General features: G+C 36.0%; 1 protein-coding gene across 1 annotated transcript in view; it reads left to right on the top strand.

Annotated features, from left to right (window-relative positions):
• Window positions 1-26,763, top strand: part of LOC114941642 (puratrophin-1) — a 285,051-nt gene that overhangs the window by 191,720 nt on the left and 66,568 nt on the right. The window contains 5 exon segments of the mRNA XM_085487025.1: window positions 6,762-6,855; window positions 6,945-7,037; window positions 7,420-7,509; window positions 9,375-9,592; window positions 10,153-10,291. Coding sequence (XP_085343151.1) covers window positions 6,762-6,855; window positions 6,945-7,037; window positions 7,420-7,509; window positions 9,375-9,592; window positions 10,153-10,291 — 634 coding nt within the window.

The following is a 26,763-nucleotide window of genomic DNA, read 5'->3' as shown; positions in this document are numbered from 1 at the left end:
AATTAAACTTCCTGAGTTTGCATTTATATTTATGCATTTACTTATATAGACTTGCTTTTATTCTTTGTATAGGATTTTTTAATTTTTTTCGTAAGTTTTATATATTTTAATTTTTTAAATATTTTTATGAACTCGTATGAAAAAAAATATTAAACTCCGGAATAAAACGTGAAAAATAATATTTTAATTAAAAATCATTGACATGTCAAATATGCATTTTCTCGTATATATATTAAATTTTTGTTATCTTTCTGTTATCAAATAATAATGTGAAGAAGCAGAATAAAATATTTAACTAAAAGTAAATTGATGTATAAACGATGAAATCTTAAAGGGATATACATGTAACGGATCTGTACAACTTTCTTAATTCAAGATTGTCATAGTGTGAAGTAACAAGTCACGTTTCACAGTTGCTTTTGCAGTGGCCGCCTTGAAAGCTTATATCTCACACAGGAGAAATATATTAAGCGTCAAGCGAGACTCCCGCGGTTTGCGTTACGCGTAATAACTTGATTGGTTGCGGTGAAAGGTCGAATCACCAAAAGTAATTCGCAAATGCATTGCCAGGCGAAATTGACCTCGAGTCGTCTTTCACCGTTAACTCGCATCGCCAGTGTTGAATCGGAGCTTTGATCGTTATATTAAGAAGGAGGGTGGTGAGAAATTGATTGACGGATACACTCGCGTAAAAATATATGTAACGTAATGTATTCACAGCGAGATGTTTTATTAGTCAAATTTTTTTGGGTATACTTATAACAATTATTTATGATGAAAAAAGTGTCTAGACAATTTATCTCTTTCTCTCTCAAAAATTAGTTTGACGTGACTTACATGGTTTATATACAGAACAACTATTTTGCAAGGATCGATAAATCTACGGCGTCGAGTATTCATCGCGGCTAGATAACCTGCGACAAAATAATTAATAGACGATCGCGCGAAAACAAACGGTAGGTCAGGAAACATCTCGGTGGTTGGCAATCTGTCGCGTATGTATCGTGTAGAACGGAGAGTCACGAGCGGCAAATCGCGGGATGATAGGATCGCGAGGATCTCTCGTTTGATCCAGTTGTGCACCTGACCGCATTTCCGCATGAGTTATGGACGCGCATCAATCCTTTTACCCGCGCCCCTTCATCTCGAGAAGTCGACGTGATCGTCGGGCACTTTTTGCCCTCCCTCCCACCGATACAAGCCACCCTCCGTTTCTGCCGATGGTTAACGGTAACGACTTCGGCGAAACGTCCCTCCTCGTTATCGCGCTCACTTTTCCCTCCGGGACGAGGATTCGTGACTGCAGTTTACTGACCCACTTCCGAGATCGTATCTGTGCTATCTGTGCCTCTCGTTTTTTGTGCCGCCGTCACCTTTTCATCTTTCTCTAATTGCTTTCTTCTTATTTGTCCGGCCTATCTTTCTCGGCATAGCGCACGCAACTATTGTAGAGTGGGTTAATTCTAGAGTTGAGATTTTTAAATAAATTTGTTCCCTAATTTCTGCTTTTATTTAGCCCATCCTACCTGAATTTTTTTTATATTTATCAGAGTCTTTTTATTAAAGAAAATTTTACTCCGGTCGCACATTCTTAGAGAAATTATCTTCACTGCTCTTTCATTCATTTAAATCTATTCACATAACATGTAATCATGTCTACATGTATGTTTTATTGTGGAGATGTGAAGGTTTATACATTTTTTACAACGAGACATATAATCGCGGCTCGCTTTATTTTCTCGCTCTCGGCGGGAAAAGCCACACGATTTTCGCGCGATCGTTTCTCGTCAGCGATGTAATTAACAGCGTGTAATGTTTAAATACCGGCGATCTTTTGCAGACTCGTTAAAATACTATTTACGTTATTAGAAAATTATTACGAATATAAGTTTGTCCGTTTTTAGTGTCAGTTCGCACGACCTACCGACGTTTCGCGGACGACTTATGCTCCACTTACGTCGAGCTCGACTTGTCGACTTTCTACGAGCTCATCTCGTCCCTTCAACAATCCGAAATTCGATCTTTCGAGAGTCAATCGCTGGGATCAGTCACGTTACAGCCATCGGTTTTAACTGGTCAAGCGGGTGGTCGTATATTTTGATATCCCCAGTAAGATTCAATTGATTGATTCTTTTATGCGAGATACATATTTCGTAAACATTTAATACGATATATACTATTATCTTTAATGTGCATCGATTTTTCGGCATTCTGATTTATTTTGATATTAGCTTAATATGATAGTATTACTTAATATGAGTTGATAAAAATTGACAGATTTTAAAAAGGCGAAATATATTTATTAATTATGCAAATGTACATTTTGAAAATTAATATAATCTTTTGTTATCTCCTAATGTCTTCGAATTTTACAATTCACGTAGATGATGTAATGAAATATTTTTTCAAGGATTGAATATATTTATATCGAGAAATACGGTATTCTCTGTTTAAAAGACAGCTCTGACCACGCACTGTCTATCGCGGTGATTTCCCGAAGCTTATCATGGTCGACACGACATCCTAACGCTAACTACTATATTTATCCAAACTTTATGGCTCGTGACTAAGCATCAGAATGGAACTTTGGCTCGATAGAAAATTCACGACGGAAAAACGCGGAGTCTCGTAACCATAACAGTTAGACGCTTCCATATGAGACCGTAATATAATTCACCAGGATTCATTCGCCGGGAGATGTTTCCGGGTATGATTCGCGCGGACTGAGCATTTTCTCTCGGTTCGCGAGGAAAAAGAAATTGAACGTAACATCATCGTGCCGAGTGCAGTGATAAGCAGAGTTGAACGGCGATGACGATGACAATCGGCGGGTCGTCCTGCGAGCGCGTCGGGCAAAAATGTCATTTGCGCGCGGTTCCGGGGTCGCGAAATTATCGTCGTCACACCGGGACTCGCCTCGGTGTCAATTGCGAGCCGACAGTCGGTCGTGACGCAGCCTTCATTCGACAAAACCTTCGCCCACCCAGGACGCGATCGTGATTTTAGACTCCGCTCCGCAACACGCGGAGTGTCCGTACGATACCGAATGCAGCGGTTCTACCGGGGTCTAGGTCGACAATGCTCGCTAATGCACACACGAGAGGTTCTTCCGAGAGTGGGCAGTGACATAGTTGTGTGTGATCGTCGACAATAACGGATAAATCCAAGCCTGTACAAGTTTAATGTTCAAATGGACTCTGAGAGTCGAGACGATATTTTATATGTTTTATGTGATTATATTTTATATATGTTTTCGTATTACATCATGAACATTTTAAAGCTATTATGGACTATATTACACGGAAACTCTTTCGAAAAAATAGTTTTACAAGATTTTTAATATTTAATTCAATATTTTGAAAATTCAATGCAGCGTTCAAGAGATTTAAATAGCTGATAATATAAGTGTCGGCGTTAAGCACAAGGTATTAAATCATCAAATCGTTAACTAGAAAGTAGAAGTGGAAATTAGCGATTGATTGCTGCTAACTCTCGACAATCTCGCATTAGATCGGACAAGCGATTATAATTAAAGTCGTTTACATACCATGCTGGCATGGTGACATTGACTTCCGCTAACTGAAAGAGAAAGAGAGAGAGAGAGAAAAAGAAAGAGAGACCATCTCGTCCCCGTTACCAACGTTCATTACGAAAGGAAGTGCACGCCCGCTCGACAACGGGATCTCCGGCGAGCGACAAAACCTATCGCGCGGCGCCCTTTCATTAGCTCTCTCGACGTGTGGGACGTGTAATTTAGGCGAAGCGCTAACTGTCAGGCACGCTAACGGACGATCAATGTCGACACGGCAACCCCTGGGCCTCGTCGTTATCGATCTCGTTCCGTTGCCGATGAATCGCATTGTAAAAGGGGGTCGACAGGGAGACGCGACACATGCGCGCTAATACCTATATTTATCATACGTCAACCGGGCGATTACATCGCGAGCTGATGAATCCAGAGACGTGGGCGTCGCGCTAACTCGGCGAAATCAAAATGATTTACTTATCAACGGCGATCGCCAGTTCCGGGGAGACGGCTGCTGTGATCTAACTGTTCCGCGCCGTTGAGTTCCACGGGTACGTGTCATTACGGTTACATGAAAACGATCTATTCGACCGGATAATAGATTGCGCGATGATTCCGAGGAAGGACGCGATCGCGTCTTCTGATCCTCGATCATCATACGGTAAAATGAAAAATATCGAATAATTCAGCTACGTCTGCGGGCATCGATGATGATTGGTCAAAGAACATTATCAGACAGTTTAATCTTGTAGCTAAAAATGGAAATATATTATTTTAAAATAAACTTTAAATTTAGATAAATTAAACATGATATTTTTGAATGCGTATAATATATAATTTTTACGAATTATTTTAATTATAATCATACAATGCGTGATATATAAAAAATAAAAATAGGTAAAAATAGAATGCATAATTAATTATTATTAAAAATTGATTATGAACGAGAATTAAATATTTAGGCCTTCGATAATTTTCTCTCTCTCCAACGATAACATCATTTAAGATCGTTATTGCGAATATCTCACGGTATTGAAATCCAGAAACATGATCTTCCTGGGTTCGAAGATTACCGTAACTATATACCAGGACGTTTAACGACAGGAAATCAAGACAGAGGTTTGATTTTATCTTATTTTCCACTACCGCTCCGACAAGATTCGCGTACATCGACTCACGTTCAACTCTATGATTTGCGCTATCGAGTTTTATGGGGAGTAGCGACGTACAGTTGCACGTGCAATTTGAGAAGGTTGTCACGAGGCATTTACATAGGCGTCTCTTCGTCGCACTCGAGAAATTTAGCGTATCAATTATATCGCGACAGAGAAATCGGAAGAAACGTCGACCAGTCGTAACCAGAAGTAGAAAATATAGAGTATTACGAGGACAGAGAAATAATATATGCGCGACTACGTAGCCTGTCGCGCTGATGACAATTTAGGATAGATCTCGGTGTACCACATGGCGCGTACAAAGCTCGGCATTGTAACAGTTAAATACTGTATCGCTGTGCTCTGTGCAGGAGCATGATTATTATACGATTATATACGCAAGAGTAGGAAGAAGGGTGGGGTGCCACGGGAGCCGCGTGAGAAATACAACATGCTTAATATCAGCCACCCACGTGTCATAACTTAATGCCGTTTGCGATACCCGATACAATTGAGTTACGTTTAACCGGCTGAAATTGCGCTTACGAGCATTTTCCGCTACCGGAGAGACACGATCTTATTATTATAACTAGAGATATTAATTTATGTGGATGCAATCAAATTTTACTTTAGCACAAATTTCTTTGACGTTATTGACATTAATGTGAACAGACAGGCATTGCATTATCTACGTTTTTTAAATTTGGTTTAATGTGTTTTTTTTTTCAATTTTTATTTGCGATTTAACAGGGTGTCTAGCGGTCAAGGAAATCTGGAAAACCGGGCATTGTCAGGGAATTTTATAAATCTGTAATTGTCAGTAAAAAGTCAGGAAATTTTACTATTTATCTGGATTTTTTCACATTATTCTACATTTGTCTCAATAATTTTTATTAAATAAATATAAATTTTTCCTTGACTCCCAGCACGCTAATTTTCTGTGTTGTTAAAAATCGATTCATTTACAGAATGTTCGTTAATTTATATTTTCATCGTCGTGTTATTTTATATCAATGTGTTCTATAGAGACAAAATTTAAAAAATTTGATATAATATAAATAAAAAAGGTAATTATTTAAATAGTTTATAGTGGCATATTTGTTTCGATTATTGTACATAATGCAGATTGTGTAATTAATTTAAATTCTTGTTTCAACTTTCGAACCTTTTCATTGTTGACGAAAATATCTCAAGGATTTCATGATTTAACATTTAATTGATTTATCATATAGATATATGCAAATTATATATTTGTCAAAAGTAATACTAAGAAGTCAGGGAAAAAACGAATTTCTAGTCTTGGAAAATCTGAAATAGTCAGGAAATTTTTTTCACTGAGTCTGCTGGACACCCTGTTTAATCGGATATCCAGTAATGACATTAAGAATGCGCCAGTTGTTACCGCGTTTAAACGCTTTGTCCTTAATCTCTCAGTCAATTGAATTGCGAGCGACGTGAGAAACGATACGATTAAAGTACATAACGAGGCCTGGTTTGACGGGCCTGCACGTGTACGTCGATTTACAAAAGCATCGCCATACAACGAATGACATGCTTCACTCCGCGCACGACGACGATGGGAAGGAGAAATCGTAGCAGCGCACACGTGGGAGATTTAACCATACGTGTATACTACTGCGACACGCGATGACTCACGTGTGCGCATGAAATTCTTCGACGGAAGCGATAATATTTGCTTAGGAAATTCGACGTTTGTAAATAAGATCCGATGCTCGTTCGTATGCAGCGGGATACGGTTTCGATAAGCACTCGAAAGCAGCAGGCCACTCGGCTAATACGAGATGACGGACAATGATTATTTTTAAATGACACTAGTAAATCACGCGGGATTAATTTTGAATGTTACTGTTGCTTTAGCATAATGATAATTTGTCGATTGATTTTTTGGAGATATTTTTTTCAACAATATATACCCACTCTGAAAAAATTACGTGACACAATGTAAAGCGCTGCAACAGCAATGGCGATTACTTTCAATGGATTATGTAAAATTAGAAAGTTAACAATCCAGAATTGTTTTTTTCACACATTAATATTTGGTATATATCTTTAATTTTTAGCTCCGAACGCACGAAAGATGGCTTCACTATTTTCATACTCAACGATTCCAAGGAGAGTTTGGAATTCATGGATAAAATGTTGGTCTTGCTGCAGGTAAGAAGAATTTCAAGCAATATCGAACGAATGAAGACTTTATCATCGTCATAGAATTAAATCACGCGCATTTTTTTCTGATTTTATAGGGCAAAATCAACGTGGCTCAGACTCTCGTGTTTCGGAATGCCACAACAACGCATGGACCGATCGATTCTCTCTTACCTCTTAGTAATACCCAGGTGAGTCCAGTGGACAATTGAATCTTTAAACGCGCATTGAGCGCACCTTCACGCGGACAAGAAAATAGTTAAGGCTCAATCGCTCGTTGTTTTTGTCTCCTTGCTTGCTTATTGTGCGCCGCTGATCTAGATTTTACAGTGCCTTATATTCGGCCTCCTCGAGTGCATGCACATTCGCGTTCCGTACCTACGCATATTTCGTGTAGCTTGGTACATTATTACCGAGAGGTTTCCATTGTGACGAGAACCTTTTTGTCGTCGCAAAACGAATATCGATACAAAAGCTGGAACTCGGTGTTTGCGATACATGTTATTTATGATTGCACAAGTACGAGCACGACTCCGCGGGACATTATAATTAGCCATAAACATTTCCTTTCAGACCGTCATCGTGAATGACGCCTCTCTCGCCAAGTATATTTCCAGAAGAGAAGAGAATCACGATCAGATGCAGTGGATCGCTTTTTACAAGGTAATTATGCCTTTACAATGAATATCTACATTTGTCAACACTGCAAAAAATTGAAATAACGAGCGTATAAGGAACGAATGTAGAATCACTTCATAAATACGTATCAACGATATTTAAATAACGATGCGGATCGATACAGTCATTAAATCATTTGGTTAATTATATTTGAATAATATATTTTATTATATTTTAGAAAATCTCTCCACTGATTTATTTATTTTTTTTTTTTAGTTTATATATATATATATATATATATATATATATATATAAGATTTATAGAGATGAGAAAAACTTAAATTATTATTGCATTATATTATATAAAGTTAGTAAAGATTAACAAACGGGTATGTAAATAATGCATTATTTCTTGGTAAGGCGAACCTCGCGACAAATTGTTATCGCAACTTGTCGTTCAACGGCAACCGAAAGCCACTTAGATCGGCTTAATGTCATGATAATGATTCGGCAGATTTGACAGAATAAATACACGTTGAAAATTGTTCGAGCGAAATAATTGTACCGATCTGTTTGTTCGATGATCTTTATCTCGCAATGATAGTCGGAGAATTTATCGTCTGATTGTAGTATTGATCGACATTACCAATTTGTCACACCTTCATATTATTTATGAAAATATTCACATATTTCTGTTTTAATTGCTGGAATCTTTTAAAATTTTTCTTTAAAAAATAGATTAAAAGAAAAGATCAATTATTGTTTTTTTTTATTAGTTACATAAATAATTTTGATTAGTTACATAAACACAAACATTTGTTATAGTTTTTCATATTTGTATGTTAATTTTTCTTTTTTATTTCTAAAAAAATTTTTTTAATTTCTTCAAGCTTAATATATATGTATATGACATAGTGATTAAAGATTATTTTACATTTTTTATTGAGATATTTATATTTATTAATGAGACTTTATTTAAGTTGATAGGGTTGGACAATGAAAATTAGTTTTCGAAGTATGATAAAATAAATAAAAAGAAAAAAATAGAAGAATATCTAGAGATAATTCTGCAATTTTACGTAATTAATAATCATATCAAATTGCATGTCCTCCTACAGTGATCAATTATTTTACAATATTATCGCGATAGAAATTTGCCGATAGATTAATCACGAAGTATTAATTGATTGATCTGCAAGATTGATCGATGTGGACGCGCTTTCGCGAAAATAAGACATTAGCCCAATTTATAAATTATTATGCACACATAGAGCATCGATTTACTTTTAGTGTACATTTTATAACTTTCTTCTCTTTGAAACATGTATATTTAAAATAAAAGCAGATAGAGATAAATATATTTAATTTAAGTTTTTTGGTATTACATCTAAATTAATATATGAAAGTTGATGATCTAGTTTCTACAAAATAATCTCGAGATCTGGAGATTATATCAGCCAATATTAATATATCTCGTTATATAGATATGTATTTATAATTGATTGCATCGGAAACCGATATTGCTATACGTTACATTCGTCGCAAGGTTGATCTAATGCGATTGGTATTTGCGGTTCAATTCGAGCGAACGAATAATTGGAGCTAAGAGAGAAATTATCAAGATAATAGTTCGGATTATTTGTTTCATATTCTGTAACAGTCATGCGTCATCTATATTACGTATCTCTTTAAACAATGTATTCTCCGTAAGATTGATAATTGATTTGATCGATTACGATTCATCGAATCGCGCAGTCGCCGTATCGCAGACATATCTACTTTTAGACATCACTAACATTTCTTCCAGAATACCGGTTGTCGATCAAGGATATTTCGTTGGATCGTGAGAACATTATCGGATAGTAGATAGATCGATGCTTCGACATGATTGGTATTTTGATTTCTTACAGGAGTACGACAGCCTCATGACGGAGTGGCAATCAGCTGGTCGCAGGTTGGCTCTCGAAATGTCGGAGTTGAAGGAATGCGCAAGCCTGTCTGGCACTTTGACGCCTCTCGGTCGGCTCCTCACGGACCCCACATTGAGAAGAACGTCTAGAGATGCCGAAGAGGCTATCGCCACGCTTGAGGAACGCGCGGCCCCGCTTTTGCACATCGAGCACGTTAGGTAAATGAATTTTATATTCCATAATGAGCGTGCAAAATGCGTTGTCCTTTTTAGCATGAATTACGTAGATTGTTTCTTATTATATTTTTATAATTTTTATTATTTTCCTCTTAAATAAAAATATTAATCCTTTATTTTTATTTTTTTTTACTAATAAATAATATATTAATTATCGTGCACATTATATATAGTGACATAAATTACATAATCCATAGCAACATAATTTATTATTTTTTTGGCGAACAATTTTATTCGCCATTAATTAAGAATTGCATGAATTTGAAAGAGCGATGATTATCAATTATGACGAGCTTATTGTTAATATGTGCATATCTTTTGCATTTTTGTATTTTTATGAAGTATATACATATGTATCGACCAAGAGCATTTTAATGCAAGATAAAGCATGCGATATTTGATACGCATTTAGTTGCAATTTGCGGCTTAATATCTCTGCGAACTCGCAAATTAGGTTTTGATTTTCCGAATGCGAGAGAATGGTTACTACGTAAATTTATAACGATAGGTTTTACATAATTGTGTTTTTTTTATTTTTCCAGATTGTCGATGACACGAGCTCGCAGATTGGTGGAAGAGGTCGGAAAAGCCGCCACCAGACTGGAGTCATCGTTCGAGTCGCGACGCGCGACTATTCGCAATCTCGCAGTTCTACGGAGCATCGAGGATCAGGCGCACGAGGTGAGTGTTGATCAACTTAATATGCATGCAAGCCGTCCGACAAGTTTCGTAAATTTTTCTTATTTGCGATCTGTTTTGATTAATTGACAATCGAAATCACATCAGCTTATTCGACCGACATTAGTTGATGTCGCTCTGATGCTGGTGTCATCAGCATGATTAAATCAGAAAAAACATTGCGGCACAAACCATATTATATATTTTTAAATATTTAAAATTTATATATGTCTATTATGGAAGCACAAAATTATTTAATTTTTTCAAAATTAAAAGAGTATCGGGATATTATTTTTTCGAATATTAAAATTTAAATACGAAGAGACTATTTAAAAAAAAAATCTAGCGTTTAAATTAGCACGATGTTGCTTAAGGGTTGACAAAAGCCCGCCGTTTCGAGACACGACATGCTGTCTCGTCTCTCTCCGATGATCACGCCGGAATTATTGCACACGGTGCACTTATGTCGCATATGTGCGGCTCATCCTCCCCTTGAACCGCGTGTGGCCACTCTGTGCCGAGCGATTCGTGCATTAAATTCAGCCAGTCAGCCTCCCTCGATCGACAAAAGGCACAAAGACCACAAAGTCGCACAAAAGGCTCCCTATTCTCGCTTCCACGAACGAGCTTTCGTTTTGAAAATCGCAACGCTATACATCTGGCCGTCGAACGGTCTCTCGACTTGACGTTCGATCTCTCATCGATCTTTCGCGGTGCGTATAAATCTGACTCAGCGGCTTGTTATTCTTTCGTCCTTCGTAAATACGAGGCTTTATTAGTAGTGTCAGAAGAATTCAGCTCTTTCCATATCGAGAAAGCTTGCATTTATTTATAATTGATTATTTAGGTACATAGTGAGATATATTTTAGTTCAGTATCTATCATTATTTATATATAAAATATATATACATATATATTTTTTAAACAAATTTGTTATTGAATTTGGGGTCAATTTTGTCCGAATGAGATTTGTTAGGAACACATAGAGACCTAATAATGTGAAAGTTTTTAACATTTTAAATTACTTTTGATGTTTTCTCTAGCAATTTTAGCGGATCGAGTGATTGTCGAGTCACTGATTCTGAGAGATGCCTAAAGCAAATACGTGTTAACGCGTTTTCCTCGTGTATAAGATGCTATAAAGATCGACGGACGCAATCTCGTGCCTCCCCGACGCATTACACTCGCTATTTTCATAATGACGACGAAGTCTGAAGACATAATTGGCGCGCGATTTACTGACGCATCCGAATATAATCGATAATGTGATGGGAGGGATTGTGCGAGTCGATAAAATGTTTAGGAGGGTAGTATCGCAGGAATGGTCAATCAACTTGTGTCAGAACATATATCTACTGTAAATTTTTCTCTTTCAACTTATCTGTCTTAATTTTTTAATATATATATATCCTCGAAACATTCTTCATATTGATTAATATTTTGCATTATTATTAAAATGAACTAATTTTCTCCATCTTATATACCTATTCTTATACAAAAACAATTTTATACTACTGTTTTAATTTTTAATTTATTTTCTTTAACTTTAAAAATGAAAAATTAATTCTTTTTCGATAACTGTATTTTTTTATATATAGTTTTTTTTCTGTTTCTAAACGTCGCAAATATATAATATCTCTGTTATACTGTGAAAATTGTCTGGTAATACTTTCTCTAAATCATTACATGTAATAAAGTGAAGTTCTTCCCTTTCTATATTCAGCACAGGTTTCTGAATGCCTTGAAAAACGCCTGTAATAACGTTACAGTTCTTCCCTTTCTGTATACAGCACAGGTTTCTGAACACCTTGAGACCGCGTGATTTTCTCTGCAGCGTTTGCGTCGCATTAAACGAACTGCAATTTAAACTCGGTTTTATGCGCGTATGTGCATGTTTAACGAGCCCCTCCAGGGCTTGAAAACGAAAATCGAGCTTGTCGCGAATACACATTTTTCGTACACAAGCAAATCAGAAAATTACCACGATGGATCGCACACAAATGCCACCCTGTCGTTTTGATCGCTTTATAATTAATAATTATCCATCACGCGCACGTAAAAAATAGCGATGGCCCATCCTTTGGAAAGCCGAGTGTGAATGAATGACCTGGGCGGTTCGCGATGTTCGCCAGTGTGTAATTTTCACCATTTTTTATATCCCTCCATAATCATCAAGACATTCAAAACGGTCGACGTAGAAATAGAATTCGTATAGTAATAATATCCATCAAAATTACGAGAGCAACCAATCAAACGATCAGTGCTGAAGAGAAAAAAAAGATTGTTATTAAGTATAACTTTATCTTAATTATACATTTTTCTGCTTTTAAATTAAAGAATATTTAAAAAAGAGAGAGAAAAAACACTTATAAATGGGAGAAAACATATGTTTGAGATATTCAACTCATAATCATTTACATTTGATACAATGCTTAAATTGTCGTTAAAATATCAATAATAAGTATATTACTAAAAGAGCAAAATATTGAGCATAAAAAATCATGCGATAAAAATATTTTATTTGAAATCATAAGAGATGCAAATTAGCGATACTTTTTCAGATGCCAAATTACAATAATGCAATGCGATAATTCGCACGTGCACTCCCCAATATACGTATTATATATAAGAGCCGCTGTGCAATACAGGAAAAGAGTGCGAAATCGATCGTGAAATCGTATATAATAGTAATCGCGTAAGTATAATAGTATCGTATATAATAGTATAGCGTACCGCTCAATCTCGCATGCCTCGCTCGAGAGTCTCTTTCTTGCACCGAGTCGTTAAGTCCGAACGCGGCTTCCTACACGCACAAAGCATTCCTCGATAATTAGGTACGAGATGCGTGCACACGCGCTTCCCGTGTGGCTGTGCGACGGAGTCATATACCCGACATATCGAGAGACGATCATCTCGCCACGCCACTGGACTTTCACTTTGACGAAACCGTTACTTAACGTCACGATTATAATTTTGATCCCCGCCGATAACCACCTCGGTCCTTCCATGGATTTTGCTCGTGAAAGGAAAACGCGCTTCTCTCGCTCCCGTATGCTGGTTTATCGGAAACCCGGACCCACCCCTTGAATTTCTTGTTCTAAAATTGGCTTTATTAATCAACGATTCGTCGTCACAAGGTGTGATCAAAAAGTTCGCAATTTATTGCAATTTTTGTTTATTTGAAAAAGTATGTCTTTATTCACCTAATTAATGTTGTTCCCTTCAAAGTAAGCCCCATCAGATAAAACATATTTTTTCCAGTCTTCAAAGCATTTGTGGAATTCAGTTTTCGTATAGCCTACAGATCATTCAGCGATTATTGTTTAATGTCTTTAATGATTGCAAATCGTTGTCATCCTTTCGTGGTTTTCTTTATTCTTGGGAAGAGAAAGAAGTAACACGTAAAACCGTGAAAATTCCATAAATGTTTTGAAGCTTGGAAAAAACGTTGGCATAAATGTGTTATATCCGATGGGGCTTACTTTAAAGGGGACAACATTAAATGTAGACGAATAAGGACATACTTCTTCAAATAAACAAAAATTGCACGAACTTTTTGATCACATCTCGCATACTTTTGTTGTGCTGGCGCGGCGCAACGAAAATTAAGAGAACCTGGGCGATCAATCCGTAACGCAGGCACTTCCTTATTGCTACGGTTAATCGCTGTTCCGCGACGTACTTGCGCGCGGATAATGATAACGGGCTCCTCTTCGCGGGAAGCTGTGTGCCAGGACCGGCGGCGCAATGGCGCCCAATCGCGATTATTCATCCCCGCGTGGTACTTATTATCTTATTAACCGCGTGCGCGCGAGATGTGATCAGGAACGCGTATAGTCGTAATGGGTAGTTTAGCGCGCTGCGCCTGGATCGATTCATCTATCATCGACAAGTGGTAATAAAGAAAAGCGGGTAGCAGCTCGCGGGCGATAACGCGAGACAACATTATCGAACTGATTAATTATTAATCGGAATCATTTTCCCGTAAGCGCCACCTTGATAGTTTACGACTGCAAGCGCGTTAACCATCTTACCCGATCGTGCATCTAAAGCACACAAAGAGGTCAGAATTAATTAGAAATTCGCGGTTAATAGCGCATGATATTCCTAAATTAAATATCAAATATGTATTTCGATTGTTTCGATAATTTGATATAATTTGAAAAATCATCATAAATTCAACTTTAATCCTTATTATGGACCATTTTAAGTCTATGAGAATTTTCTCTTAGAATTTACCCTGAAAATAAAAAATATTCATATAGTAAAATAAATCGAACCTATTTTATATCTTATTGTGATATTAATATTTTTTATTGTTTTAAATATATTAATTAGAAAAACTCTTATAAAATTCTTCTAGTATACCATATTGTCCTACGGTTACCATGATTTTCAGGGTAAATTCTAAAAGAAAATTCTCCCTGTGTAGAAAGAGAATTCATAATGAAAGAGAGATAATTTCTCTCGAACAAATTATAGATAATTTATATTTCATTTTTCGAGTACATGTAATATCGGTAGCATTCTCTCTGTATATCGTGTCTCTATACATTTGTTCTCCTTTTGTCTTTCATTGAGATTTCCATTGGGATGCACACTGCTGTATCTGATCATTCTTTTGCTAAATAAGCTCCACGCACGCGATCGGACGATTTTAATCTAGATAATTGCCGCAGATGTTTAGTACATTAAAAGTTCGTATAATGGCAGAGAAGGGACAACGTGTCCTGGCCAGGAAGTGGTCCCGACAATTGTTTAATTATTCGATCAAAAAACTTCCATCGAGGATATTTCACTTTCACATTACGAACAATTGTGCAGAAGAAGGGGATAGGGAGACTCATATATATATATTGTACATATTCAGAATTGCCTCATCAGCATTACTAAATGAGAATATTTTATTTCGTAAGCTCTTATGACGGCTTCGACGAAATCTTGATCGTAATTCTGTTATAAAAACCAAATTATAGTATACGACAATAATTTCTTTTATACAATAAGACTGCAATTGTTATATATCTATATAGACATAAGATATTCATTTTTTGCCTCCGAGTTGTAGAATGTTCGTGGCCGATCTAATTTCAAATGATCGATACATATGTGAATCTATTCGTCTACAAAAGAGAAGTAGTCTCTCCTCTCTCGTTCAATATTGATCGGTGGTTCACCTCGAACGAGTGGCAGCGCCTTTCGATCACCATAAAATTATCACGCTTTGTTGTCGAAGGAGGAGAACGAGAGAAAAAATCTAGAAAACACGCACGACAATAATAATCACGGTGATCGCCCGAAGCAAAGATCTCGTGCATTCCGTTATTACGCGTTCTACTTTGATGATCCGTGGAGGCTTGTGCGAATGTCCTCCTCCATCTCTTTTCTATTTTTCTCATCATTAGTGTCATTAATAAAGGAAGACATTTTCAAAATAAAGAGTAAAAAATTAAAGAATTAAAAATAAATAAGTAAAAGAAAAAAAATATTTTTTTATATAAATGACTGAAGTAAATAATTTTTTGTATCCGCAGATAATATTAGAGATCACAACTATTAATATACCAGAAATAAATTAAAAATCTATACCAAAAACGTAAAACATTTTTATAGGCCATAAGATAAGTATGCCACGATACATTTTTGTTTGCGCAATTAAAGAGAACATTTGTCGGTACAGCTTAATTGAGTTTCTTTGTCGTGCAATTGTTATCGCCTTGAAGTTAAAGTTGATCGTCAAGGATCCGAAAGAAAATCAGTCCGACACTGTTCATCAATCGTTCATGCCGCTGCGTGATAGTCGGCAACTCTCTGTTCCTCGTCTTTGACCGAACGCCGTATTTGGTTCACGGAAATAGCGCGCGTCGTCTCTCAACGACGGTCGGAGATGAGAACTCGAGCGGGAAAAGAGGAGCGCACCGATCGGACTCGAATTAATTGCCGTAACACCGGTTCCTCCCTCTCGACGAGAGCGAACGCCGCGTACGGAATTACGGATGTGTATGGGAAAGTGTGCTGATTCGTTCCTGAGCGGTGAGATTTTCGATTAACAAAATTTAATTCAAATTTCAATCCTTTACAAATAATTTTAGAAAAAGTCAAAAAATATTCCATAATTAAAATTTGTATTCGAAAATTATATATATTTTTTAAATATTTAAATTTTTTACGGCTCAATAATATTTCTGCTCTTCTCTTAAGGAGAGCTCTTTATGTTGCGAAACATTTAATGCACTTTTGTATATTTCGTTTTCCCGAATATATTAATTATGATAATATACGAACGAATAATGGGGAAAAAATCGGAGATAACGACGATTATGATATTTAAAACGTTGCAAGTAAAATCCGCTTTGTATGTAAAACTGGTGTTTTCTTATCATTTCATGTAGAAAGTAGCTGTGAATTACTATTCATGCGCTATAATTTTGACCATTTTCTACAAAGTTAAAATATATTTCATATTATATGTACGCGTCCGTGTTAAGGCGTGTCTATCGACGTGAGAACTTTCCGATACTATATGTAAGTGCGCGGTAGACCGTGACATTTTATTGAAAATATTTCTATGTTAACTTTTATAACGGTACATTTGCGAGCCATTCTATGTTTGAAGGAAACGCACTTTGCGAAGCCATTATGAACATAATAGAAGTACCTAATATCAGATTATTATGTTTCCTATTCTCGCAGAAAAAGAAGCAGGATGCGAAACATTACTATATAACTCCTTCCGTGAAGAGAATCCTGTTTTAATTCTCCGCGTTTTCCAGTTTATTAAAATTTCTCCTTTGTGCTACTCTTTCGCGTTATTCTTCGCTTTATACTTTCAAAATAACTTTCTACTTTTGTTTTAACAATAGAAATCGCTGGTCGACTTTTAATTATCTATTAAATAGATCGTGCACCATAAAAGGTAGCGAGTGATTGAACAAAGATTTATTATCGACGTCAATCTAATGCACGCGTATCAAGAGTAAAACGAGCTTTCTGAAAAAATGAACTTTCATTCATCGTCTTTCTTCACATAACGTTCAACTTCTTCGGTCGCCGTGTAATCTTCGATTTTTCGCAATTCACATTTTTTCTCACGTTACTACGATATGTGGAAAGCCTTCCAGATTCAGGATTAATGCGAATCGAAGGGAGAGAAAGAAAAAGAAAAGAGAGAAATGTGTGTGTTCCCGCCGGATTACATCGACTCCTTTCGTTCGGCTCGTTTGTCTCCGCGGACGTGAACTGACTTTTACACCCAATTATACGTGCGACGGATTGAAACCGCGTCACGTTTTACATTTATCCGCACTTTCCTCTAACTGTTGACCTGCCACACAGAGAGGTGACTATAGTATTAGAGAGCTCCTCCCGACTGACAATTTACGGCTTCTTTGCTCGCGATTCGCGTCGTCTATCCGCGACGCAAATTTCCGGTGTTATGATCTCTTTCCCTCTCTTGTTTTCGCCTTGTCTCCGAAGAAATATCGGATTAACTTTCCTTCAAGTTCTCGACACTTAACTTTCAAAAGACCTGGCCTGCTGCCATTGGTTACATAATTTAATTCTTCTCAAGATTATTATATGTACAAGTTTAATACGTAATCGAAAAAAATATGTATAAGCACATTAAATATTTAACAGTTCAGAAATTTATTAAAATTTAATACATTAATTATAGATATTATTTGTATATTAAAATATTCTTTATTTTATCTTTTTCCACATTTTTTCAACAAGATTCTAATTTTTATTTAATATTGTATTTTATGCTTATTTAATGGATTTATCATATAATTGATTTTATTCTTACATTATGATTGAATTAACTTATATATCCCTTTTTGATATTAATAATTGATTTTTTTCGATCTTTACATTATCCTTCCTTATTGCTCCGAAAAAGGCTTTATGTAGCTCAATGTTAAAGAGATATTCCGGTTGTCGTGCAAATCCGTATGTTCTCGTCACGCACGGACCAGCGATTCCCGCAGAATGAATCTTAATAAGGAAGTGCCGACAGTTCTCGAAATGATGCGCGAGAGCGTATAAAGTGGACTTTCACGGTGCGATCACACGTACAGGGCCCGAGTAAATAACTGCGAATAATGCGGCATACGCCCAGGCGAAACAATCCGTTCAGGCACGGATGTGCACTTTGCGTAATATACCCTAATCTTCCGTACTTGTTCCTCTGGAAACGTTAAAAGCGCCGACTTTCTTTCCCTCTCGAAATGTTAAAAGCAGCGCCGACTTTCTTCCACTTTACGCACCGTATTTGCATGACTGTCGGCGGAACTTCCGGGGGCTGAGAACTATATGTGTATATGTATATCGACAGTCGAAATTGCGATAATTCGAATTTGTCGCCTTATATGGCGGAATTTTCATCTCGAACTCGAACTTTCCATTTCGCTCGATCTCTTTATGCAGAAAGGAACAAGACCCAGTAAAGTAATTTGCTTCGCTCATGCAATTTTACGCTCAAAAAAATATCCAATTACCGTGTTGAAAGGCAACTAACAGACTCGGAAAAAAGCGACATAAATGCTTAATAAGATCTTGGCTCAAGTAAGGTAAAGAATACCTCGTGTTCGATGTTGACAGTATTAGCGGACATGAAAAATTGCTCTGGATATTAAAAAGTACTTATAACAAAATTTTATGTAAAAATGAAAAATATTTTTCGTATTTCAAAATATCGTAAAATTTTGACATATAAAAAATGCAATTCACAAGAGACGATAAATATTGATCACTCGAAATTACTATCATCAATTTATGATATATATCTGCATTAGAAAACTGTTAGTATCTAGATTGGCGATAAATATTGGTCATCTGAGAATTCATTAGAGTGCAACGTAGTGAAGACTGCATTCGTTTATAATGATAGGAAGACGCCGATCTCACGGCCTATTACAGGCATCGTTAGTGCAAACGGCCTGTTTCATGGTCAAACGCCCATGTCCATGATAATAAGCGTTCGGATTGACGATTCCAGTCTATTTCATTCGAACTAGGTGAGTCGTGACTTAGCTAGCAAATAATGGGCTGCAAATGACGTGATTAGAAGTTAATAATTGAATTGTTCTAATTTTTGAAAGGAATAGCAACATTTTTATTTGACATTGCGTCGAAAGTAATCATATGCGAAGATATTATTTTATCTTCCGTCATCAGATTAAATGAAAATTATTATTGGAAGATGAATGCAGAAGATTGAATGAAAATAAAGAAGATCGAGTTTTACGCGATGAAAGTGATCTTCGAGAAAAATCTTAAAAGCGTGTCAGTTACCTATAGAAGATTTATGCGAGTTCGATCGTCAATCTAGTAAAACTTTCGAGATTTCTCTAGCTAAACACAGCTGATGAAAAATACTCTGTCGTTTGCGGACAGTTACTGGAAAAAATATTTTTTTATTTATTTTATAATTGTAAATGTATACAAGACTTTGACAAGTAAAAAGCAGATTAAATTTTAGACCAAGTAAAATTGAAATCGATTTTTATAAAAATTACTAATAATTTGATCAAAGTTTGCTTTGATTAATTAAAAATTTTTGTATCATATTGGTCGATGATTCCTTCAATTCACAACTTAATTTTTTTATCTAACAAACGAGAATTGAGAGCCAGGGTAGGGAAGCACAGATTCTTTTCTTCCGATGAGAATCTATTGTTTTTATATTTTTTGTAAATTACTTGAATGTATTTAACTTTGATTAACGCGCGCGCGACAAAGAGAAAGAAAGAGAGATAGTAAGATGATTAACCTTTGCATCATAAATCAATAGTGCTAAACGCGTACTTTGACTACCTGCGAACTTCCACTTGGACAAACGAAAGTGAGCTCTCCGACTCGTACGGTTTCACTGCAATCTTCCTGAACAGTTAGCGGCGCAAGAAAGTGAGTTTACGGACTTGAGCTCGAGGAGCGGAAGGTTCACGTTGCCCTCGGTGCCACGCGGTGATGACTCACGAAGACTCGGACTCGATCTCGCGCGAGGGCAAAAGTCTCCGAAGGCGGCTTCTTTCCATCAGATAAAGAGATGCGCCGGGCACGGCCAACGAAGGCGAACGCTTTTCCCTTCCTCGAGAGGGTCTCTCGTTGCACTCGCTCTCTAGAGCGCTTCTCCTCGGTGCATATCAACGCGTAAGACAAGTCCTGACCGCATACCTCTTACGACCGCCCGTCGTTCTTATCTACCTATTGTGCGTGTACAGTCGCGTTGCTCCATTGCTAAGCGTCGTGTTACTCCTGCAATTTCGTTGTCTCGCTATCTGCGCTGTCCCTACACAGGGATGATAGCTCGAAACTGGAACTTTCGTCAGACAGTTGTTTCCCGCGATAAATCGTACCTTGGTATTGACGTTTAAAGATATACTAAAATTGAAAATATTTTTTAGATAAATAAATTTATTGGGATGAGATTCAATATTGCCTATAGGTCACTCATAATTGATGAAAATTAACTATTATATTTTAGTTATTTAGTTAGCAATTAGTCATTTTGAAGTATTCTTACATTCTATTTTTGTGAAAAAATAATTAATATTTTTTTCCTTATAGTAATTGAAATATGAAATGATACTCTATTAAAAAATTTTTTTCTGTTATATATATATATATATATATATATATATATATATATATATATTATGTGTATAAGAAAATTAAATTTAAACACATTGAGCATCTATAGTAATGCAAATTTCGTATATCTTCTTTATTCTCGGATTTTTTATTGAAGTGTTTTTTGCAGTATTTTTTGGAGTATTAATAACTTTTTCGCGAAAAATGCGAGCCATTAAGAAACCGACAGCATGTGTATTGTACTTCGCGGCGAGTTGCGCTGCTTGTATTGCGTGGCCACCGCAGGACGCATCTAGCTAAGACTCGTGTAAGGCTGATACCATTGTTGTACCGAAGCATATGCAAATAAGCATGCGGCGACCCCTTTGGCGTGTCATAACGCCTTATAGGTATAAAGGCTGCGTTTCCTGCCACGGTGGCGACGAGCCGGTCGTCGTCGTCGTCTCTCGTCGTTTCATTTTCTCTCTTTCTCCCATTTCTCTCTTTTCCTCCTTTTCTTTTACGCCGCGACGCACGGTTTATCGTTTCTACGAAAGACCCCACAAAGGACAGGATGTCCACGGGTCATTGAGTCTCCTTTCCGAGGATCCTATTCCCTCTCTGGTGGTTCTCCTATAACCCTTCCGTGATCTCTCTCTTCTCGCCGCAGACTCGCCGTATACAGGGAATCTCTTCTGCAGCAGATACTTCGTAGAAACACATGTAGAAAGGCAACGAGTTTTGCTTTACTCCGTGTAGAAGTTTCGCTGTCGTTTTTAATTAACATTAAATTTTGAAAAACTAGAATAAGCACGAGTAGTGCGCGTGCCATTATAATTTTATGTTAAAAAGATTGTAATTTAAAAAAATAACATAAAGTTTGTTTAAACTTGATTAATATTTTTTGTAAGAAATTAACTGATTAAAGCGTTAATTTACTAATTAAATTTTAAAATATGTTATAAAAATTGTGTAAATACTTTAAACTCGATTAATATATTTTGACAGAAATCAGCTGATAACTGTCAAAAAATATTAATCAAAGATAAAGTATTATAACATTATTTACAATATATTACTATTTTAATTTTTTAACATTATTTAAAAATTTAATTAGCAAATTAACACTTTATTAAAATCAGCTGATTTCTGTCAAAAATATTATTCGAGTTTAAACAAACATTATATTATTTTTTTAAATAATAAATAATGGATAAACTAGGGTTGGAGGTTAAATTATTTATTGGCCATGATATTGACATAGATGTGAGGAAAAGCATTATGGACTGTCTTATTTTCCATTATTTTATTTACTGCTTTGTAATTTTTACTCTTTCGATGTACAGTATGTCTTCCGCGATTTTCACTACGCAGAATGTAGCATTTTCTCATGAATGGCTTCTCTTTTCACGGAAGCATGATGAGGTAACGAATACTTCACCTTTGTATGTGCCCTTTGGTTCTTGAATCGGATGTGAGAAACGGGTTCCAGGAATTTTCTTCACTTTTGTTTTTTATTATTTTTATACATTGCGCTTCCTACATTAAATTACGTGTAAATAGTAACGTTATGAGCTTTGCTTAGAATTCGCCCGATGATACGCAGTGATTACCTTTCACTTAGTATTCATTTTCTCTTCTTGGCAATTGCTAAAAAACTGTTAGATTAAATTTATTTCTTCTTCGTGTATTTATAAAGGTCGATATCTATTTTTTCAATCAGTTACTTGTTACTTCCAATGTCGAGAATGATTTATTATGATTTCTTGCACTTAACTGTTTGATAAATCATCCACTGTGTATATAGAGAAGAAAAATTACACAATATTTCGATTAAATTCTAATTATTCTTCAAGAAAAATTAAACTAAATTATTTGAAAAATATATAAAATTTAATTTAAATTAAAATTATCTAAAAAGAGAATAATAAAAAAGTAAAAAGTATAAAATTAAATATAAATTTAAAGTGTAAGACAGGCAATAAGAGCCAAATCGCGAATGACAGTGAAAAAAGTATATCAATATTGTATTTTATATTTTTTCTTGCAGTTTTGTCATCAGATCATTACAAATCAAAACTGTTCATAATATATAATTATATATTTTTTATAATATTTCTGATTTAATTAGAAAGGATGTAGTAATGTGCACATCTCGTATCTAAAACATTACATGATAATGTCTGTGTACCTTTTGATTCTTTTGAAAGGGAGAATGTCTCTCTTTTTAGCTCGTGCCAAAACTGTATTAAATGCATCCGCATCCGTACACGAAGAAAATGGTTGAATTGCGTGACTTTCCGGTATTGGGTAACAGAACTGTCGGCATCATTAGATTTACCGAAGTATTATCATTCGCATTCGTTCGTGGAACCAAGTTCTGCAAAGTTCTTTATAGCATCGAAGAGCTGGAAGGGACGTCAAATACGAATATCCGACTCGCGCAATTAGAATAAAACAGAACTTAATGGGATTAACGCTCTCGGCAATCCAAATAATGGCGATTTCGCGGGATTGAATCTCTTAAAAGAATCGCCACGAATTATAATTGATTCGAGACTTATGCAATTACTCGAGGACTAATAATCTTGTTGAACTGACATAATAGAGTCACGTAGAATATTAAGTTTTTTTTTCTTATTATATTATACATGTATATTATGTTAAAGTGGTATTATGATACCTTGATTATCTATTAACAAATAATAATATAATATTGAGAGAGAAAGAGAATTAGCAAATACTTTCATCACAATGTTAGATATATTATGATTACGCATTATATAAAACATTATATATCTTTGATAATGAAGTTCTGCTAATGAAAATGTCTGTTTAATATGAAATCGTGCATTCTCTTTTATTACAACGTACATGTTTGTTTGATGAAAAAGCATCGTAACAACGCTTGTAAAACTCGTGCCATTCCGACGCGAAATAGGCGTTTAAATGATTACTGCGCACGCGGCGCGTGATGTAATTTGCCAATTATTGCTAATTGAATTGAGCGCGGTTTAATTGTGCAGCGGCGCGTTTACGCTTGCGAATATTCCCACGTTATTGGGATCATATCGACCTTGAGGGAGAGTTTATCTTTTGCGCCTTTGGCATCGCTAATACACTGTGACTGATTTAAGGCGCGTTTATTATAAATCTAGTGGAGAAAGACAGAGAGCCGGTTCGAGCCGGGAAGGAGGGAGACTATTACGAAGAAATTATGGGTGTAGATTATGGTCGAGAATGAGATGAGGTAGGACGAAGAATCGTGTGCGACCGTTAGCAGAGAGATTGAGAGGTTCTCTCGTTAAAAGAGAAAGACTGGAGCAAGAGGGACAAGACGAAAAAGGAGTAGATAATGTAATCGTTCATTAATTGTGATAATCGCCAACGTTTTCTCTCTCTCTCTCTTTCTCTCTCTTCTACATGGCATCGAAGTACATCGCGTCCACCGCGCCCGTATCGGCAATTAACTCCGTAATTAGGCGTAAAGGCGATAAACTGTGCGCACGCAACGTGGCTGTACAGACCAGTCGATTCGATTAGCGCCTCTCCTGGGTCTCCTTATAGAATCCTCGTATCGTAACTCCATCAGGACTTCCCCATGACAGGCCCCATGTATTTATTCGTGTGCGCGCGGAATAATAAATCGCACCCTGTATTCTCTAGCGTTCGCGGCTACGAGGACCTTGACTTTGATACCGGCTGGATAAATATCGCTCCGCGTCGATTGCTATACGAGATTCGAATATAGCATTGCAAGAACGAACCGCGGCGAAAGCTATCTCGATTATCGCCAAGTCACCGTTTGCAGAGATACGCGTATAAATATAATCTCTAATAAAGCCAGTTTTAATTCCGTTATATCTTTGAGGAAAGTATACGAGCTTTTGAGGCCGATAAACTTCCCAAAAGCAATTTATACGTCAAAAATGAAAATGTTTGTATTACTGATTATTGTAGGATATATTTTATAATATTTATATCTCATTTTTGAATTTTTTAAAATTATTATTGATTATTTAAATAAATCTAAATTGTAAAAAATATTAATCGAGATTTTATCGAGATATTTAAAATGTGCGAGTTAAAAAATCGGAGAAAAATAGGCATTTAATACAGCTCGAAGAATATTTCAGAAAATTTTAAATAATGTATTATATAATTTTAAACTTTAACGTCAATTTTTTACGGAGCACTCTATACGTTTTCCTTCTGCTGGTTGCCTTTAATACATGTTTTCGATCTTCGATGTTATCCTTCGCTCGCTCGCGATCTATTTCGCTGAGCCTACAAAAAAAAGCGCGTCGAAGGTTCATAGGTCTCGGCAGGAAGGCGAACGTTGCATCCTACAGGAAGTGCACGATCCATGGATCACGCTCGCTACCAATGCCTCGTCGTAACCTCGCGGAGCATATCGACTGCATCGTACGTGCATTCGCCTTGTAAATATTTGTATGATGTATAGTATGCCTTGTACAAACACATACAGTTGGTACCTTTGCACCAGCTTTGCGTATATACACATATGATTGCGGAAAAATGATCGTGCTTCGTCGGAATATCAACGCTCTTTAATATTTCGAAGAAATCACTTATGTTCGATAAAGCATTAGCATAATATGATGAAGGATTAGGTCATTTGTTCTTCTTATTCAAACTCGATCTTTTATTATTTTAAATAATGACAAACGTGGTAATAAAAAATATCACGCTGAAAAGAAATTTATTGAATTCGAATATTTATTTCAATACTGCCTAATAAATCATTTATTTGACACTAATAATATTGATTTGATGTGAAAAATATTTATATTTGATATAAGAAAATCCTTTTCAAAACAGATAAACATTTGTTTCAAATAAATAATTTATTAGGCAGTATTGAAATAAATATTTATTAATTTAATAATTTTTTCAGTGCAGTAATATTAAAAATAACGATTTTCTAAGCAGGTTGAAAGATTGCAAAATATGTCTTTGTACACGGATATGGTATGCAATTGCAGCAAAAATATATAATTATTTTTTTTCGGCTTTCTTTGATTGTCAATATCAGAAAAGTATCACGGTCGCGAGATTTACTTACGATCGCCAGTCCACTTTCATACATTACTCAGGACAAATTTGTACGAAGTGGCTTATACTCGATCGCATCTCAGAGGCTTGTAAGGGATACGGCAAGAGACCAGACTGCGCGTTCTCCTCTCTCGTCGATGTTGAAACAGGTTGTCCGTATACGCGACACCTGCTCTCAGACCTGAAAATTCTTTCGCGAGGCCCGAGGGTCCTTATCGAGTTCGCTCATCTCCAATCAGGGGGCTTCACTGCGAGCCAATGAATAATCCTGATGATATTTCGCCGATATTAAACCGCCATACCTCTGCTCGCATCGTTGTCGTTACTCGCCGCTCCTGTTCTCTCTCGTTACTTTGTAATTATTTTCTCAGTGAGACTACCGCTGGAATTTGGCCTTCAGTTTGACAGCATGCGTGTAAATACAAATTTGGGAACTTGAGGATTTTTGCACGTTGCTAACGCAATTGGTTATAAGTAAGTTTTAAAATCAGTCGTGTAAATGCATACATACGTACATATATTATAATTATTTTATTTAAACGTGATGCATTTAATACCGTGATAAAGTAACGCGAGCAAATTTTATTTAACATAGAATTTATGTATTTTATTATTTTTATCATTATTAAAATTAATTTTTTATAAGCTGCCAGTAATTTTAAACGCAATAATTTAAAAAATTAATTCTAATAATGATAAAAATAATAAAATAAATAAATTCTACGTTAAATAAAATTTGTCCCGTTACTTTATGGTATGTTGAATGTATCACGTTTAAATAAAATTCCGGTAGAGTAAGAGTGAAAAGAGTTTCGACTGCTGTAACG

This window comes from Nylanderia fulva, unplaced genomic scaffold (assembly GCF_048542155.1).
Source record: "Nylanderia fulva isolate GAGA-0341 unplaced genomic scaffold, ASM4854215v1 Scaffold5, whole genome shotgun sequence".
NCBI lineage: Eukaryota > Metazoa > Arthropoda > Insecta > Hymenoptera > Formicidae > Nylanderia > Nylanderia fulva.
Note: the sequence above shows the minus strand (reverse complement) of the source record. Positions and strands in the feature narration are given on the sequence as shown.